The sequence below is a fragment of the Aulostomus chinensis genome, chromosome 20, assembly GCF_037954235.1.
Source record: "Aulostomus chinensis isolate RoL2024-O1b breed Wild chromosome 20, RoL_Achi_v1.0, whole genome shotgun sequence".
In the NCBI taxonomy this organism is placed as follows: Eukaryota; Metazoa; Chordata; class Actinopteri; order Syngnathiformes; family Aulostomidae; genus Aulostomus; species Aulostomus chinensis.
This window is the reverse complement of record NC_141339.1, coordinates 4,147,071-4,167,679: the sequence shown is the minus strand read 5'-3', so window position 1 is coordinate 4,167,679 and position 20,609 is coordinate 4,147,071. Positions and strand designations below refer to the sequence as shown.

At 43.5% G+C, this 20,609-nt stretch overlaps 1 protein-coding gene across 1 annotated transcript in view; it reads left to right on the top strand.

The window, feature by feature from the left end:
- The window catches only part of tnfrsf21 (tumor necrosis factor receptor superfamily, member 21), a 44,133-nt gene that overhangs the window by 19,010 nt on the left and 4,514 nt on the right, over positions 1-20,609 (top strand). Inside the window, exon 4 of the mRNA XM_086190102.1 lies at positions 8,076-8,341. Coding sequence (XP_086046228.1) covers positions 8,076-8,341 — 266 coding nt within the window. The remainder of the gene's footprint in view (positions 1-8,075; positions 8,342-20,609) is intronic.

Genomic DNA, 20,609 nt, shown 5'->3' with positions numbered 1-20,609 from the left:
AGCAGGAGAGAGGAAATACATTTCCTTGTCGATGTTTTTCAGCTCGTCCCACCGTCGGCTTCATCTCCTAAATGTTGCTGTGCTATGGTTTTGTTGTGGTGCTGAAGATTTCTTTGAGAATAAATGTGTCATGTCACACATCATGTCTCATCACCCAATGAAACGCATCAACTTTCTCGTAAACTAACACAGCTGCAGGGCACAGCCACCATGCCCCTCCCACTCCCGAAAGCTCACCTGTTTCCCCTTCTAGGACCGCAGCCGACAAGTCACCAATAGTCAAATTCAAATTCCATCCATCCATTCTCAAACCCGGAACCTCCTTGCTGTGAGGCGACAGTGCTGACCACTGCGCCACCGCCAAATTCAGATTTGTTTAAATGTGTTTTTAAATGAAGATTCAAGTATTTGAAAATCCTGACCCACCTGTCATAAATAGTTTGTCAAAGGAATTTTGATGGCCAGTGACACGAGAGGCCATTGAAGGCATTGAGTCGCTCAGTTTGTGGCAAAAAAAAAAAAAACAACCAAAAAAAACCAACAAACCAAAAAACATGTAAATGCTACGTCTTTATTTTCTCCACTAAACTAGATACTAGAGTAGTCGTGATAAGAGTATTGATAAGTATTGGTACTGATAAGCAGCTTGGTATCAATAAAATCCTAATGATACCCCACTTTGAGCCTGCTCATTATTAATATTATTAAAAAACAACATTTTTTTGGATCATATCTTTTCAATGGCACTTTCAATCGCTCCAAGATCATTTTGGTGACTTTTTGGGAGTTTTGTTGTGGGAGTTGTTGTTGGCAAATTGACGTGAAACAAAGGTGGACCTGCAACAATTAGGACACTCGATGATTTGTCAAAGGCAGCACGGTGGTGCAGTGGTCAGCACTGTCGCCTCTCAGCAAGACGGTTCTGGGTTTGAGTCCCGGCTCAGGGTCTTTCTGTGTGGAGTCTGCATGCTCTCCCTGTTCCTGCTGGGTTCTCTCTGGTACTCCAGCTTCCTCCCACAGTCCAAAGACATCAAGAGGGGACCAGGTTAATCCAGACTCTAAATTGACTGTAGGTGTGACTGTGAGTGTGAATGGTTGTCTGTCTCTATGTGTTGACCCTGTGATGGACTGGTGACCTGCCCAGGGTGAACCCCGCCTCTCGCCTGAAGGCTGCTTGGATAGGCTCCACCCCCACAACCCTCAACAGGATAGGTGGGAGAAAATGGATGGATGGATGATTTGTCAATTCACTGAAAATTAATCTCACTGCACCTCACGTTTAAGGTAATGGTTATGTTCATCATTTATCACATGTTTTACATTGTATGATTTCAGCCCACCAAATATGTAAGTTTAGTCTTCTTGCAGTTCTGTCATAATAACGATGAATCATATCAGACATTAGTTGGAGTTCTTATTCTGTAAATGCTAATATCCCATGCTGTTGGTGTGTTCTGGGACATCTGGAACAGCTGGAGCGATATCTGCTTTTCTGTTAACTAAAAAAAAAATCCCTAAAGGAAAACGTTGTGTTCAACATTTTGAAGGTAGAATGAAGTGAGCAGCACAAGTGCCAAGTCAGCACTGTCTACTGCAGGAGTGCTCAAGCTTTCGAGCCCAGGAAACCCAAAATCAAGGTGGTGGAGACTTGCTAGCCCCAACTGTTCCAGGTGGTGGGGAATAACAGAGTTGCTCGCGCATTCATAATAGGCCTTTTCAAGCACAGTCAAATTTAAATGGATTTAAACTTTAAGTGCTATTTTATTGTAGTTATATCGTGTTTTTATTTATTTTTGAGAAACAATTCAGGCTTTTTATCACTTTTTCTATCTGTATTTTATTATTTCTGCTGATCATCTTGAACCCCCCCCCAAGCTGTGTAAGCCCACTTTACTTTTTCAGTCCTGATCTAGTAGACACAAAAAAACAACAACCCCAAAACCCATTTTTACCGCTACACTGCCAAGATGAACGGAAAAACTCCACTGGCTTGTTTCATCGTAAAGGAGCAGCAGCTGTGCTCCTTGTCCGTTGCGGATTACCAGACCTCACCTTATCAACTGGTGGATCACCAGCCACCTTCCTGAGGAAACCCATCCGAGCCGCTTGTGTCCACGATCCAGTTCTTGTGTTTATGACTCATATTTCATGACCATAGGAGAGAGTAGGGATGAAGACTCACACATAGATCCTCTCTGCCTTCTGGATGAGTGCGTTTCATCACGATTTTGAGGTAGAGTGAACACAAAGTCGCTCGTGCTGTTTCGCTCCTGAAACAATATTATCCTGCGAAATATTCTGGTGCTACTAAACATGTTTCCCCCCTCAACTTCTCTCGCTGAGCAACACCAGCCCAGCCTGTGTCACTTTTCTGTGTGATCTCATTCTCGTGGCTGCTGTTATGCTATTGGCCTATTTCTCAAAACAATATCAATTAGATCACATTTGCTTCATTGATTGGTTGGCTAGTTTGTGCAACAGAGCATCAGATGACATGATGCTTTACGATGTGAGTGTTCCCTTTAAATTTGACTCAAAAACGAAGTGCATCTACAAAATGTCCGCTATCACGACGCCCTAATTTATTTTCGTGTGGGTTTCAGTGCTGACTGAAGTGAAGATGGAAAAACTCATCAAAAATAGGTACTTGGTCATTTACAACATATATATTTCCGAAGTAGGATGCAGATTTTGGAGAAAAACATGAAACAAAAAGCACATTCTACCTGCTCACCACCCTCCCTCGTTAAACGTCCACGTACCTTTAATAAAGCCAAGTTCCACATCCAAGCCCAGCAGGGAGCCACGTGGTAGAATCTACTGTGCGGTGCAGTAGCAGGGTGGGCCAGGATAGCCTGCTTTCACCTCAGCCTGGCTGGGATTGCACGCTTTGAGGGGGGAGGTTGTTACTTCCTTGGAGGTATACACCTCCCACACACACACACATTTCACCAATTTAACGTTATGTGTTCTCAAATTGGAGTGAATGTGAATATGTGATGTGTTTAATTAAAACAAATGGTATTTGAAAAGGAGCTGCCGCTTAGCTCCCTGCTGCACGTCACGCAACACACTGTAACGGCGCGCAGAGGTGAGACCGGGTGAGAAGCGTCTCGTTTTCTGTCCCCACCCACCTACTTGAATGCTACCATTAATCTCAGGGATCAGAAAAGCCCATGGTGGAGCTCATGTTGACACCAGGCTGATCCTCACGCTCTCACCTGACCTGAAACACGACGGCCCGAGTCATCCGTGGTTGTGACAGGTTTGGTACAGTGGCTGGTGGGAGGGCTGTTGAGGCCAAAGAAACGTCTTCTGATAAATTCTGTCAGTTTAAGGTCCTGTCTATTAAGCATGCGCCCAAGTTGAATGGCTCCTCCTGCTCAAACCCTTCACTTAGTTTCCCAGATATGATAGTGTTGTTTGAGGAGACCCTGCTGTGGTTTTGGTGCAATGACAGCAAGAAGCCACCGTTTGATATTTGAACTCTTTCCCCACCATGGACGACATTGTCCGGCAATTTGTGTGATTCCTGTCATGCGGTAGGGCGCTTTGTGAAAGGATAGGGCTCAGCTAGATCCAAAAACAAGGAAGGACGAAGCCTCAGAAACTGGAAGGTTCTGCAGTCAGATGGATGGTGTGGTTATCCAAGGGGGTTGTGGTTCTCCACCAGACCCACTTTGGAGCACTTCAGTCAGGCAAAGATGCAGATAGATGCCCGGGCTGTCTCGAGGGGCCGAGGTGACCACTTGTGTTAGTTCTCCAGTGGTTTATCATTGACGTAACCATATGTAGATGTGAAAACAGACTCAAAATGAATAAATACAAATCAGTCAAATAAACAGATAATATTGAATCAATTTCATGCTAAAACGTATGCTGAATGTATGCTTTGCTCTTCTGATATGTTCAGTTTTTTTCATAACCACAGTACAAATATTCCGGGGTCGGAAACATTTGTAAAAAATGTTGAAAAGCACTGACAGGGAAACAGTGAAATTCATTGTTCTGGAGGCACTTTTATTTAAGAACGTTGACCTGTATTACTGGTAGCTTCTTATTTTGTTTTTTTTTGTTTTTTTTACTTTCGACGATCCTTCGTAGACCTTGTAATGTCTTGATCAGGCTCTTCTTATAACCCAGTCAGAACATTTCCAAAGCCTCTTCCCACAGAAGTGTTTATTCTGACCAACTAAGAGAGCAGAGCCATCCTCTGGGATCGGGATGGTCTGAAAAAGCAATGAGTGTTGCAACATGAACGTTAATACACTGCAAAAATAAAGGAGCCATTGTACACACACACACACACAGACAGACACACACACACACAAGGGTTGGTCTTAAGTGTTGTTTTCATGATGACAAATGTTAACAGTGTCTCATGATGCTGGATACATGCAGAGAGTGACGCGTGCCCCCAGTGAGGCCCCCTCATGTGAGCTCACTCACAGCTTGTCCCCTCCAGGCTGCTGTTTCATGCTTTGTAAACCATTTTGACTGAACAATTTATTATAAAAAAAACATCCATCCATTTTCTATACCACGTATCTGTTAAGGGTCGCCGTGGGACTGGAGCCTATCCCAGCTGATATTGGGTGAGAGGCGGGGTTCACCCTGGACAGCTCGCCATCACAGAGCCATCAGGAGCAATTAGGGGCGCAGTATCTTGCTCAAGGACACTTCAACATGGTCACCAGGGGAAATGAGGATCGAACCAGCGACCCTTTTTATTGCTAGACGGCCACTCTAACTCTGAGCCATGCCGTCCCTCTATGAAGACCAGCAAGTGGCTGTTATTTGATTAGTCCTAATTTGCAGAATTTGCGCAAATTGGGGATAAGCACTCACACACACATTTCACCAAATTGGGGATAACACCATGGTGCCACAGTGGTGCAGCGGTCAGCACTGTCGTCTCACAGCAAGGTTCTGGGTTCAAATCCTGGCTCGGGCACAGGATCTTTCTGTGTGAGTCTCCATGTTCTCCCTGTTCCTGCTGGGTTCTCTCTGGTACTCCAGCTTCCTCCACAGTCCAAAGACATCAAGAGGGGACCAGGTTAATCCAGACTCTAAATTGACCGTAGGTGTGACTGTGAGTGTGAATGGTTGTTTGTCTCTATGTGTTGGTCCTGCCATGGACTGGTGACCTGTCCAGGGTGAACCCTGCCTCTCGCACAAAAGCTGCTGGGATAGGATCCACCCCCCCACAACCCTTAACAGGATAAGCAGTAGAAAATGGACGAGTGCACATTGTATTGCTCACACATACACAAAGGCACACACACTCCTGCTACTCCCTCATGCAAACACATAAGCAAATCCGCTGGCTGACATACTGAATTATCACGAGACTTATATAGGTCAGTTAAATGTGGTCTGCTAACAGGGACAGTGAGGCATGCATGCAGGGGGGATTTCTCCGCTGTCACTGTGTGTTATGGTGAGTCAGGCTCGAGGGCCAGAAGTCCAACACGCGACGTCCTCTGGGTCTCTCCAGGATTCACTTGACTTTATTAATCTTCAGCACGAGTAGTTGGTGCATGTGTGTGTATGTGCGTGTGCATGCACGCATGTGCTTTTCATCCTTCAACAGAAATCTTTTAAACCAAATTGCAAATTCAAAATGAGGTCAGTCTCAACTGGAAAGTGTTTATGTCAGGGTTTCCTATGGCGTAGGACAGAGTCAGGCCTGGTCAAGGTTATGGTTTATGTGAAGAATAGGTGTGACTGTGTAGCATGCATGGTGCGTGGCCTTTGAGTGGATGAGTTAGCATACGTGCTCACTTCACATGCCCGTTTCGCCTCTCAGCTCGTGTGAGCATCCATATTTGTGTCTGTATTTATTTATGTACATGGGAGCATGCCTGTGTGTGTGTGTGTGTTCGTGTGTGTGTGCGTGTGTGTGTTCATCAGGCCATAGGTCTCTTCTGGTGGCTTTCATCCATTTAATCTCTCAGAATGATCCTGGATTTATGCTCTTATCATGTTTGCTACTTTGGACACAAATCAGGGATCAACCTGATGTTTATCAAAAATGGAGGGATAAATCATTTTTGACGTCTGGGAAGTAGAACGGTCATGTAGGACAGGAAGCTGATCCGATAGAGGTTTTTTAATTTATTTTTTAAAATTCAAATAGACTGAAATTATTAGGATTTATGACAAGATATCAAAGCTGATGCAGGGTGATGGACCAGTCAGTGCATCCAAGAGACACATTTTGTTGAAGAAGACAGAAAAATAGGAAGAGGGTCCGTTGTCAACCCTGTCTGGATTAGAATGATAATTAAACGATTAAATGACTTCAAATCACACAGCATGATGACGAGTAATTGGCGTGTTTATTCTTTGTCTGATAAATGATTTCACTCAGGAATTGAAGTTAAGATTGTGGTTTATTACAGAATTGAAACCACCCTAGAAACACACACACACACACACACACACACACACACACACACACACACACAAAACCTTGTTACTTATATCTTTCTGAGGACTTTCATTGATGAAATACATTCCCTAGCCTGAGGTTGGACCTCAGGTGGAGGACGTAGAGGCATTGTGTTGTTTTTGCTGACAAACTAATGACATCTATTTTCCTGTTGAGTCATTGTCAGCTCTCATGAGTGTCAGTGAAGAAGTTGAGCAGACAGTGTGTGCGCAGAGTGATGATGATGATGATGAGGGCTACTTGTGAAAAGCAGTGTTAGAGTGCAAAGGGTTTATAACATCCTGGAGCCTTCCAGTGTAGATCACTCCACTAGAATGGGCAGTGAGTTCTCTCTCTCTCTCTCTCTCTCCCCCCCCCCCACACACACACACACACACACACGTGTCTCATGTGTGATGAGGTTGAGGTAGAAAAATGCAATCATGATTGATGCACATGAATAGTAATAACATGTGCAGAGACTCCCATAATACCCAGCATGCTTAGCAGGGTTTGCTATGCATTTGATTGGACGGCTCCACATAACATCTACGACCACCTCTGCTGTTTTTAGAGCATAACACCGGAGAGGCCATGTGACTTCTCCTGTTTACCTTCAGCATCATTTTTTTAGATTTCAAAATAATCAAAAATCCCTCCACAGAAGAACACAAGAGAACTGTAGATGAGATATTCTGGAGAACACGTGGATGCGAAGCGCTCCTAAAATCTGGTTTCAGGTGAATGGATGATGTTTTTTCCCAGAGCAGCCGCGCAACAGCTGTCTGTCGTCATGAATGTCTGTGTATTAAATCCCTGTCAAACACACAGCAGGTGTGTGTCCACATGCTAAAATAAGAGAGACACCTCCAGTGGATCTAAGGAGATCCATGACTCCTGCTCCTCTCACATAACGTGTGTGTGTGTGTGTGTGTGTGTGTGTGTGTGTGTGTGTGTGTGTGTGTGTGTGTGTGTGTGTGTGTGTGTTTAAAGCTTGGCTGGGGTTCATGGTCGGGTCTGTAGCTGTTGCTATGTTCCTTGAGTTCCTGAAGTGCTACTGGTGTCTTGTGAACTCACTTGGACCCCCTGATGGAGCCTTGAACCAGTTAAACATGGCTGCTTTAAATGACTGGCAACACAGAAAAGTAGTGACTCGTATTTGATGCAGCAGAGACTGACATACAGTTCTCGACAGAATCTTTGCTCTAATTTTATGCCACAGAAGACAGAAAAAATCTCTGCTCACAGGTTTTCCTTCACTTTAAAAAGTTGGACACCTGCCTTTTAAGCATCCTGATCCTTTTTACTTTAAAATGAATAAAAGTCAGCTTGTAACTTCTTGTCATGCGCCATGAGTCAGTGATCAAAATCTGTAGAGGCTGTAAAAATAGCCTTTTTTTTAAGTTACAATGTGCTGCAGTGAGGACATGTAATTTAATAACACATCATTACACACACACTGAGTGTAGTGTGTGTGTGTGTGTGTGTGTCCATTTAATTTTTGCTGCATCTTATTAGCAGGTGCAGAGTCCATTCAGTGGTCTGTGAATGAAAGAATCTCAAGGTCTCAGTTGACATGTGATACCTGATTCGTGGATAAGACAGACGAAGCCGTCATCTTTCTTTCTCTTCCTCTGATCAGGGGTGGACATTCTGAAGTTGGTGGCGGCCCAGGTGGGCACCCATTGGATTGACATCTATCAGTCGCTGGCGAACGCCACTGAGCGAGAGGTGGCTGCTTTTTCCAACGGCTACTCCTCAGATCACGAGCGGGCTTACGCAGCACTGCAGCACTGGACCATTCGAGACAGCGATGCAAATCTGGCCAAGCTGATCAACGCCCTGCACAGACAGCGCCGCATCGATGTGGTGGAGAAGATCCGATGTGTCATGGAGGACAACCCACAGGTAGGATGAGAGATCAGTGGGAAACACAGGTTGATTCAGAGTTGGATCATGAAAAAAACCTGCCTGATGCTCTGTTAGCATCGGCTGTACAAGCTAGTGGGTGCCCCCCCCCCCCCTTTTTCTGCAACATTCCTTTAGGAGACACAATACACAATAATTGCATTATTTTTATTCAAATTATTGCCATGTCTGCAGGGATGTGGTGTATCACCAGATATATTCTGTTTCCTCTTGGAGGTGCAGCTTGAATGGGGGGGGGGGGGGGGGCAAACAACAAACAGTTATTATTAATTAACCACTAATATTCAAAATGTCCAAAAGAACTTGCCAAGCAAGATTCAATTTCCCTTCCCAAAATAATATTGAAGGTCTGCTAAAAATTATTTTGTGACAAAATGAATACAATAAATCATCACGAAGTAAACTTTATAGGGTGCTGCATGTCTGCGACTATGGTAGCTGCTTGTGCTGCATTCAGGGCAAGTAGGACAATTGTCAATTAACAAGAAGTGACAGACTGAGACAGGCAGCACTGGCGGGGCGATTAGCTGAAGCAACACCGATCAAAACTGCAAAATAAGACCTGGCAAACACACATTCACCACTCAAGTAGAGGTTCAGAAAAAAAAAAAGAGACTGGTAAAGATTGAAGTCTTGAGTCAAACTAGTTACTTAAGTTAAAGTGAAGTTGTAGAGGCTCTTAAATGTATCAAAAGTAAAATGTATCGCAAGAATCTACTTCTTTGTTCCGGTCACATTTCTGTGTGTGTAATATCATGTTGAGCTTCTGCACAAGAGGGATGCAGAAAATCTCGAGTTATTTATGTGTACGGACATGAGGGAACTGATAGCAGTACCCATTTACATTTTAAGCAAATGAGTATGATAGCGTTCAACTCAAAGCACTGCTATGTTTTACTAATGCTGTGGATTTTATTCTTATCTGGCTATTTTTACTCCAGCATGTGGAAGCTGTAGTGGTTTGCATCCACAGTTAAAGTAAGGACCAGTATTTTCAGCCGGTGGTGGTTTACCACAAACCACGAAGCTTAATTGATGTTCAGTACTGCATGTTCATATTACCTCGGCTTGTTTTGCCTAAATTCTCTATATATGTGTTTCCTTGTATTGTGTTGTTTGTTTTCCTCTCATTTTCCCATAAACCTCCACACACGTTGACGCGGATGCAGCCTGGGACGTACATGCAGTACTTTTATACAGTAAACAACTCCTCTGTTCAACCTTGCGCATGGTGTTCGACTCTGTAACCTTTTCACACACAGACAGAAAACACACGGGACTCAGCAGATCCTTCATCGCCATCTACTAACTTCATTTCTCTCTTCCTGCCTCTCCTCCAACTTCAAACTGCCCTTGAGTGAACTCCTCAAGGTCGGCGCCGCACAGTTAGAGTCTTGTTCTCATTTTAAAGACATGCAGACTGTCTGAGCTCTCAGTGTCTCCACCACGACAATTTAGCCTTTCAGTAGAGTTTAATAATCAGCAGATGATCTCCTGCAATCCCCATCGCTCTATCTCTCTGGACTGCTTGCAGATCAGATAGCGGTTAATAGATAGTTTAGTGAGGGAGGCACGCTGGTGATTTGGCAAGCGCAGTGTTCTGTAGAGACCACAGGAAGTGGGAGCTCAGCTATTAGAGCCATTTTTCAGTTGAATACGAATGTAATAAGAACAAATGCTGCATCATGGTGCAAATATGTTTCAATCCCTGCAGATAATGCCAGTGTTCTTATTGCAAAAGGTATTTGATTCCATGTATTGCAAAAAGATAAAAAAAAAGAAGCCACAGTATGAACAAAATACTTCCCAGTTCCACTTATTAACTGCAAAGCAGAGCAACTTCGTTTCAGTCTAGTTTGTTCTGAACAGTGAGGAGGAGAAAATGTCTTCAGTGCAAATGCTAAGCCACTCAGTTTGAGCTGAGATGAATGAACAACACGGATGAACTTAGCTGATGCAGCGTTTTACCAGGTGTGGTTCTCTGAGTGTGGTTAGGTAGATTAGGACTCATCACCGATGGTGGCACTTGACGTGGAGAAGCTCTGGTCAGGTTTGGTGCAAACCACAGCGCATTACATTCTTTTACATCAGCCAGTTAGCAGACACTTCTGTCCAAAGTGACACGAACTCATTTGAATTAACCACTTTTTAACTCAAAGGAAATATAGCACATAAGCAACAAGAAGCTTTGATGTAAACAGGATGTACCACCCTGCAGACAAACACATGAGGAACAAAGAAAAATAGGCTCCAAGTGCACGACACATCAGGCTTGAGATCATCAGAGTATTGATTGATGGACAAAGGCAAGCTGGTACAGGAAATTAAAAACTAAGAAATGGAAGCCAACAATGTCTCAAGGATGCCATCAGAAACAAAGGAATCTGAACTTGCGTATCAACCGATCAGACCGAAACGGCTGATCTGGGGGGTGAGAACATGTGAACAGCTAAAATTGGGAAAGACAGGGGGAAGCAGGGCTGGAGCATAAAGACTCGCCCGAAACGAAGAAATAAAAATCAGGTTTAGCAGCTCTGAAACAGTAGAGGAGACAAGTAAAAACATCCACAGGTACCATAAATCAGTTAAGAAGCTTTGGTATGAATTATGTTCAGTACCGCCACAGATGTACGTGTAATAAGACCTGGATACGGCACGAGCGTGCAGCTGTGGTGGCCAACTAGGGCGGGCGATATGGCCTCAAAATCACATCATGATATTTCATGGAAATTTGCAATAATGATATGCATTACTATATAAAACACTCTCTATATTTTACTGGTCATTCGTGCAAAAAGAATGAAGTGAATTGACAGTGTCCATCCAACCATGAACCGTGGATGTTGGGTTCTTGGAGCTGCCGTCAAGCTTCTCAAGCAGCTGCTGTAAGTCCTCCATTTCCACTGTTTGAATTGACATCATATCCTCGGCCCAACAATGGGCTTCATAAAGTAAGAAAGCAATTTTCATGTCCTGTTCGCTCATTTTGTAGTAGAAAGTACAACTTTCTAGGGCTCCAGCTGTTTTCCTGGTACTCATGCTTGGTTTACTCTCTGTCCGTGCATCACCACCCGGCACTACCTGCTTGCTAACCTTGGTAGTCTGCTGCATGCGATGGTGTGGGTTGTTTTTTTTTTCTTCAAGATGTGAAACATGTTTGCTGTGTTTCCATCTTTAACCGTCATCCAATTCCTGTGCACCTCACACGTCATTGTGCTTTGCATTCATATGGTGTTCCTAGATGATTCAACCGTGCTATTACAAGCCATGCTGTCTGTCACGTGATGCGATGTGTCCCAGAAATGATATGTTCCTTTTGAAAAAAGACAAATATCCTCATGGTGTGATTAATTTAACTACCATGGCCGGCTCAATCCAGTGACATTTTGAAAGTAGATAAATCTTTTCATCAGCTAATCCCTTGATAACTCCATGTGTACAGCTTTCCAGAAGGTTATGAGAAGAAGAGTAGGGTTGAGGTGACCTGAGGGTTAGAGAAGCTTGTGACCTAAGGGTTGCTGGTTCTCTGTATTGTTAGCATATGTGGATAATCAGTGATTTTCTTTTTCTGCTCTTAAATCAACATCAGGCTCATAAATTCCATGGGGGTCAGGCCCCACATGAGGCACACTCCAAATGTATAAGAATCCAAAATTCCTGTCGTCCAAAAACAAAATGTATCTTAAACTGGGCCTTAACATACAGTACTGTAATGTAGAAAGAGTCTGTTTACAGTCTGACGGACGAACACCTAGACACTGCGGATGGAGTTGGTTTGCTCAGGCATGTGTTCACTTCATTCTAGCCCACAACAGAGTCTGAATGCAACCAGCTGTAAGGAGATAAAGCACCGCATAAGAGTTCAGATTCACCAGTAAAAGGATTCCTCTGCAGCTCTTGCATCCTGGGATGATGATGGTAGACCGATGGAACGGCCTAACTGAGCTACAACTACAACTGTACTTGCAAACCCACTCAAAGAAAACGACACACCTTTTCAGAACTGCACCTCGGATGTAGGACCTAACAGATTTAAAGAGATTTCTGAAAAAATTCTTTTCACCGTAAAAGGGAAGCAGCATAAGGACCAAAATCTGAAGGCACATTTGGACTTAAAACCAAAGTGGAACTGAAAGATGAAACATTTCCATCAGGGTGACAGAGAAAGACAGACAGACAGAACATTAATAAAGTGTAGTTATGTGCCAAACTTCAGCAACTAGTCAGAAACCAGCTCAATACTTAAGGGAAGCAAGTTAATGCGTCTGTTACACAACACCACAATGACTTCGCTGGCAGTATTGATGGTATTCCCACTGGAACAACTGAGCGTCAGCTGTCTGATGCTTGTTTCTATTTTAATCTCGGCTGCAGCAGGAGAGTTTGACCACACAGCACAGTTATGAAGCATTTTGGTGAGAGATGAGTTTGTCATCTTCCCTGTTATTAATACAGATCAAATTTAAACTCAGTATTTGACCCTGATGTCATATGTGACTGCTCTGTCTTAGCACTTCAAAAGCTGAGCTCTAAATCAGAAATAAATTTGTATCTTCAAGAAACATCAGAGGGTCACAGTCAAACTTTAGTGAAGTAAAAATGATGATTAATTAATGTTTTATTCATGCAGAAAATGAACTGAGATGCTGCTGTGCCCGCCTGCTGCTGTGGCCCTGGCTGACATCACTTTGTACAACGTGATTAGAGAGCAGCCAAACTGTTACATTTCAATATGACTGCTGTGTGATGAATCATCAGGTCATCCCGAGGGAGGAGAGTCAGTAAAGAGGAAAGATGCCCCCTATAATTTAATTAGCGGAATGAAACATAAGTGGAGCAGGGGGAGAGGAGGAGAAATGTCTCAAAGATGGTGAATGATTCTCTTCAACCATATTCAAACAGACTGTGATGTCTCTGTGTTTTTACCTGTTTCCTCCACTTCTCTTACCTTTCCCGTGTATTTTACGGATCTAAACCTGCTTCCGATTACATTTGCAAAGGTCTGAGACCAATAGAGCTGGACGTGACATCAGAAGCTCAATGATCAATTGTCCCATTTGCAAAGGAAGAGCACAACGTTTGTGTAACTCGAACCTCTTTGCTTGTGTCGTCTCTAACGTGTTGCAGACGTGCTCCATTCTTACCTGGCCAGAATACAAAGTAGCAAAAAAAAAAAGATGCTGCAGCCTAGTGATGAGATTGCGGCTCAGTGCCATTGACTGAATGGCCAAGATACCCGGCCAAGTGCTGAGAACTCTGGCTCTGAAATTTAATTTCACTCGGTTTCGGTACAGGACCTGCCCAGCTAATGGTGCTTCCGAGACTGCTGGTGAACAACAGCTGAAGGCTATCAGCTCCTGAGTTATGTGGCTGTGCTGCTGTGTGAAGATGGAACATCAATCTTCTTTCTAGCCAGTTTCTCATTTGATCCCTGGACTTCATCTGGAGGATCGGGCATGAACAGTGTTTCAAACATGTGGCACGCACAGGAGACTGCCACAAACTTTGTCCTTCGAAACAATCAGAAGACACACAAATGAATGCTGCGGTCGAGCGGCTGATTCCTGACTTGGTGTTTTGCTGTTGAATGCTGTGAGCCCCTGATGGTCGCTGACTCTCGTCTCTCTTCAGTTTTTCATGAGGCATAGGCATCTTTGTCTAAATCTTCTCTTGTGTAACACACTATTTGGCTTCATCACCAGTTACTTAATGGGGAGGTCATCAACATTTCTGCCTGCTTGCTATGACATGGGCTGGATCAGACATTACACTGACTTTGTACTGAGGAGCTGACAGGGTAAACCCATGCTATAGCTGGTCCAAGCCCAATCCCAGTTCCTCCAGATTATGTCTAATGGTATTGTGTCAGATGTGTTGGGTAGACCAGCTTCCAAGGTGAAAGAGCACATGAACACCCCACAGTCAGACGGTCCAGTTGTGTCCATTGGATTCCTAGATGCAGTGCACACTGGCTGAGCTGTGACATCACTGGCTGAAAGTGATATCAGTGTCAACAAGTTAGATGTGTTACATTGCTAACAAATTAGTAACATCAAGAATAAAAAAAATGAAATAACTGCCCAGATGTTTACTGATGTTTATCACTGTATGTGATTCCTCTCCTCTTCAAAATCATGAAGGTACCGGCAGCTCTGGGTTTCTTTGCTAGCAGAAGCCACAAACAGAGCAGAACTCCATTTTAAACACGTCCAACCAAAACATTTCCGTTCATGCACGCAAGTGAAGTCCTTCTGCACTCAGAGAAAACTATCGTCTGATCAATCTGACATGCACTTGAAAACAGCAGAAGCTCAGTGGTGCAGCTCATGTGCAAAAGCATCTTCGGGCAACCAAAGCATTTTTTCCTGAGCCCAGCAGAACTTTTGAATTCTTTGCAATGGGAGCACAACATGTGCCAGCAGCATGATGTGGTGCTGAACCTCTCAACTTCGGGTTAAATGCCACTGTCAGCATATAACCTTTCACCTAGCAGTCCAATCACAGTGGAGGAGGGGCGGGACAAATACCACAAAGACCAAACATCACATCCTTCATGAGTGCCGAACAAAAAAATGAAGACGCTCTTCAACCAGATGGTTGTACTCGCCAAGACGTTTCCTCGCCCGCGAAATCTGAAGAGCTGGCAGAGAGTGTCAGTCTTCTCTCCCCGTAAGGTTCAGGACTTATTTAATCTAGAACCAAAGACCAAAGGAAACACTGAACCTTGTGCTAACATTTGAATTTCCTCTAGAATTCTGAATAATTGCACCAGAAACTCCTTGGCATTTTCAGCTCTGTAAAAAACAAAAACAAAAAAAACAAAACACCGGAGTGAACGCAGGTTCAGGAAAGCTTGTATTGACACACAGCAATCACCGCGCTAGTTTGATTCAGCTGGGACCTTCGCTGGTGCACACCAAAGTAACTGCAAGTGTAATTAGATCTGGGAGCTCTAAAGCATGGCACAAACAAGCAGTTGTCAACTGCACTGACACGAGGAGAGTGTTTCTCACCCCCTGATCTTAACCACTAGAATTAATAACAAGTTGTAATAAAACTGATTTATCCTTTAAGCCGTATTAAAGTGGCGAAGTATCAAGCCAGGGACACCATGAATTGCGCTATATAAACCTCATTCACCCATAATTTCCATATCCAATTAGTGTTAAGTGTTTTTAGCTCTTTGGTTGTGGATTTTTTGCATATTAAACTGCTCTTTTCTCACAGGGATTTTTCTAGCATCATTGGAAACTGCAGTTGTCAGGCCTCTCCAAAAAAAAAGGAACCTGGATGCTTCAGTACTGTCTAACTAAAGCCTATCTCAAATCTTCTACTTCTAAGTAAGATTTTTTTTAAATTAATTCATCATTTATTACTGACAAATAACATATGGGCAGCTTTCAATCACATTTCCGTTCACACTGCGGTGCGTAAACTGCTCTCGTAAACATTTTGAATCCCATTCACCTAAATGGTAATGACAATATTAGATCTTAGCAAAGTAATTTATATTTTGCTCAATAAATTACTCTGAGTTGGACTGGAAAATTAGTGTGGATTATCAGGAACAGTGCTGAGGTGAATATCTTTTATGATCAATCTGATGTAATCACCATGAGGGGTTCCACAAGGATCACTTCTTAGGCCTTTTTTCTTTAACATGGACATCCATCCGTCTCGCTCTCCAAAACTAAAGGGCGCTCATACATATCATAGCTATGCAGATGATACCCAGCTCTATCTAGCACTTTGACCACACGCCATGGTCATATATGGCCTATAGACTTGCCATGTTTGTGCCTTGAGGAATACAAACTGGATGCAACAAGATTTTTTTACTAAACATGTATTTGAGAAAGCATTTCAAACTTGAGGTCCTCTTATGGTTTCTGGATTTTACCTGGATTAAAGTGTCTCCATGCATGCTGGATTTTGCTCAATCGTCACAGAGATCGATTAACAGTCACGATTCCAGTCTAATGTTGGCTGCTCATGATGATGAAGACTGTGTGATCAGGTTGAAAGCTCCAGCAAAAGCTTGCATGTGAACCTTAGTTATTTTATAAACCTACAAAAGTATTTCCAGTATCAAGAGTGCCCTATAGGTTGATTTGACCGGCTGGGCTCCAGGTCGTAACAGAAACTCACACATCACAATGATGGATTTAGGAACTTAATGTGTCCTGTGTTGCCTTCAGGAACATTGAAGACTCAAGGTTTATGTTTTGTGGTGACATGATTACATTGATAAAATCCCTTCTGTCCATTTGATTTGTCTCCACAAAACACAAACACACACACACACACACACACACACACACACACACACACACACACTCTCTCCTTCTTCCAGTAATGATAGACTATCAAATGCAATTTGTTCCCATATTGGGTTTTTATGGCTTACTTCCCATTTCAGTCCATCTCCTAATGAGACTCAGGAGATAATAAAATATAACCACACCCTTTACTTCATGAGGTAAAGGACAATCATTTCCCAGAAGCTGCAGGGGTCATTCAGAGAGCTGTTTTTTTTTTTTGGGGGGGGGGGGTGCTTTATAGAGCAGCGCTGCGATATCTGCTGTAAATGTCATAGATGAGTTAGTGGGGAAGGTTCAGCAAACTTTGACATTAACGACCCAACAGCCTGTTCTTTCTTAGCTGCATCTGAGCTCATAGCTCATCTGTTTTGGGAGTAATTAGAGCTGAGTGAGACTCTTTGCTGTGAGGTTTTGGATCTAATTAATCAAAATATCCCCAGTGTTGGCATGTGTCTGTCCCCTGTGTCCTTCATACAGCAGCCATGTGCCAAAGAGGCTTGCTGACTCAGTTTGTGTGCTGCACGCATATGGTCACTGGCCTGTGTGTCTCCAGCAGGCCTTTGTGCTGTGCTGACAGGAGAAATCAGCAACTCATCCTGATCCGTCTGCCTCTCTCCCTGTCACACACCAATCTGGGAACTTTCTGGAACACTGGTACTGTTCTCCTCCAAAGTGACCCTTAGCACTTAGCTCTTAGGTCTGAGCTGCTTGCGGCTGCCAACGAAGGGAAATCAGATTCCAACTGTTGTCAGACAGAGTGGCTCTACCTGGGTGGGCTGTGGGCCCCCGCCCACCCAGGACACTCCCTCTCACATGGGCTGGCTACTGTGCCATCTCGTGTTTAGCTGTGATTACATTGTCAGTTCCATCACAGTTGCACTGAATCCTTTGCAAAAATAAACACATTCACAAAATTAAAGGTTATACAGTTGCGGATGATACCTTTACCACAAAACTGCCTAAATGTTATGTTAAAGCAACATTATGCTGCCTGTTTTAGCTTCAACTACCAGTTTCAACATCACTTTGATTCAACACTGACTTGTGATAAGGAGAATGCCGCCTCTTTCATTCCTCCCAACATCTGTTTCTGCACTATATGGAGCTGGAGACGACAGCCACAGACACAGACATAGATACAGACACAGCTAGCTGCAGCGCTGCTGTCTACTAGGAGCTAGCTCAAGGCCTCAGTTCAGAATTCATGTTAGAAGCGTGAAGACAGAGGGGACCCTCACCTACGGCTAACAATCAGCAACTGCATTTTAACACGATGCCTCCACACCCATCTGCTGTGGGTCCAGATCGATAGCCGCAATAATGAGATGAAAATGAAGCACAGCGTGTGTCACAAGAGAACTAAAAGCCCTTTTACCTCATGCTGCAAGATTGTGTCAGCGTGTGGTACTCATACTGACCGTTAGAATGAACCAACACCCTGTGTGTCGTCACTTCCATCAGCTGCTGTGGCTCAACTGTTATTTTCATTCACTTTTACAAAAAAGCCTGCACTAAGTTTTGCGTATAACTCACGTAATCATGTGCCAGAAACAAGAGGTCGGGGCATTTAAACCTGGTATTTTTAGCGAGATGTTGGGGCATCTGAAGTTGCTTTTATTAATTTATGTATTTACGTATTTGTATTTTAACCCAAACCTGAATGTTCTAATGTTCACTCACAAATCAGTGTATACACTGTTGTTGATATGGCAGAAATTATTTGAGAGTTAAGAAAAACCTTGAGGGTGGCCCCTAAAGTACAGGAGGTGACAGTCACATTGCAACATATATTCATCAGATAAAATCAAACACAGTGTTTGTCCTGCTCGGTTTCACTGAAGACGACCGTTGGGACGTGACAGAGACCAAATGTACAGGACGTGATTTGTTTTGATGTAGTCTTCTCCAGAACTCCATTGTCTTGTATCAGAGGATTTTATACGAGCTTTCAGTTTAGCGCAGCGTTTCTCAACGTGTGTGGTGAGCACCCCCGGGGGGGGCGCGGAGGCGTCCCAGGGGGGGTGCGAGTCACCCGACGTCCAAACATTATTTCCCCCTTCACCTTTCGCTATGTTTATGGTTCCACCGGGAAAAAAATTCCGACGTCCAAACATTAGTTTCCCCTCACCTTTCGCTTTGTTTATGGTTCCGCCGCGAAAAAAATTCCGACGTCCAAACATTAGTTCCCCCCCCCTCCCCTTTTTCCCTCCGTTTGGACGTCGGAATTTTTTTCGCGGCGGAACCAAAGCGCTTTAAACCTCTTTAATAGCAATTGTTGTCAGGTCTGTTTTTAAAATGGAGGGATATTTGACAGGGATGAAACACATTTTATTTCATTTTTTCTAGTTCTGAAAAATTAAAGGAATGTTTGTAATTTTTCATAGGTCCATAAAGTTAAACATGGCCTATTTTGTCAAAAAATTTGGCGTGGGGGGGGGGGGGGGGATGAAAATTTTTCTTCCTCCATAGGGGGGAATGATAGAAAAAGTTTGAGAACCACTGGTTTAGCGAAATACGGGCAGACGAGACCGCGGTTGTGCCGGTTGCTCTTGAAAACATTATCTTGGTGACTGAAGTCAAATATGGTTTGACTGTATGCACATTTAGATTTTAGACATTTAAAAGGATGAATAGCAGTCATGAAACATTTAGCTGTGCGTCACAAGGTTAAATATCAGATTACGTGCTTTTGCCATGCGTGTATCCTGACTTCCTGTCTCACGAGGTCAATAAATGTGGGTCACTGTGTTTTTCTTTTCCAGCATCTGCAAAACATGAATGTTCCAGTTGCATCTGCTGCTTTGTGAATGTCAATATGTCTTCTCCAGGGTGTGTGTGTGTGTGTTTGTTTGTGTGTGTGGTTGTTTGCATGTGTGTGGATGTGTGTGCGTGTGCCTTTGTGAGTGAGACAGAGTGTATTTGTTCTGTTAGAATCACGTAAGTGTTGTCACACTGCAGCGCTGTGACCCAGACGTGAACAGAGAGAGCAAACAAGAGAATGAGAACAGTCGTGTTTCTGTGTCACGTCCTCATTCATCAGCTCTGATACGCAACCTAGCAGAAATCCATCGGAACAGGTTGAATCCTCCACGCCATCCAGAAGGGGAGTCAGTCAAAAAAAAAGCCCAGCTGTAAGTCACTGTTACGTGGGTTTTCACTGTTTAGTCCCTCTTTAGCTTTTTCCATTTCCAGTCTGCACAGTGAATGAAATGACCTCTCCTCCGACCTTCAGGCCTAACTGGGCTCACGCTGGGGAAAACAAATCATGCTCTCATGAGCTCATCCCTCAAACCAGTCCCTACTGGTTTACACCGTAGGTTCATTACCACCCCGGAGAGAATGACCAGAACAGAAGGTAGCAGAGGAAGATCAAGAGAGGGAAGGAAGGAGAGAATTCAGTTCTGCTGGAAATTGTCGTGTATCAAAATAAAGTCACAATAAAATGATCAAAGTATAAAAGTTATTCTATTATGAATGTAAATTATATTTTTGTTTCAACATATCCAACAACACAGTATTCATCTGAACATTCAGGGGGATTCTTAGAGGAAACAACACAATAAAACACTAAGACCCATGGAAGTCCCACAGAAGTCTGTTGCACAGCTTCAGTGCAGAGGGATTCAAACGGGATGTTTTCTCAAATATTCTAGCAGGCAAAGATGGAAGTGTGCCTTTCGGTGGGTGCAGGTTTGTGTTCTCGATACCTTGCAACCGAATTATCAGTAAAAACTTCTGAAAGAAATATTTTGTACAACATAGATGTAAGCAAAACTTTATAGAGTCAATGTAACCCTTTGTGTATGAGAAATTTTGGAATTTATTTCAGGAGGTTTCCAACTCTGACTTTGACCCAATGGAAGGTGTTAGCGTCAGTCTGTAACTGATTCTTCTCTCACGCTTTCCTCTCTTGTGTCCCCTCCCCT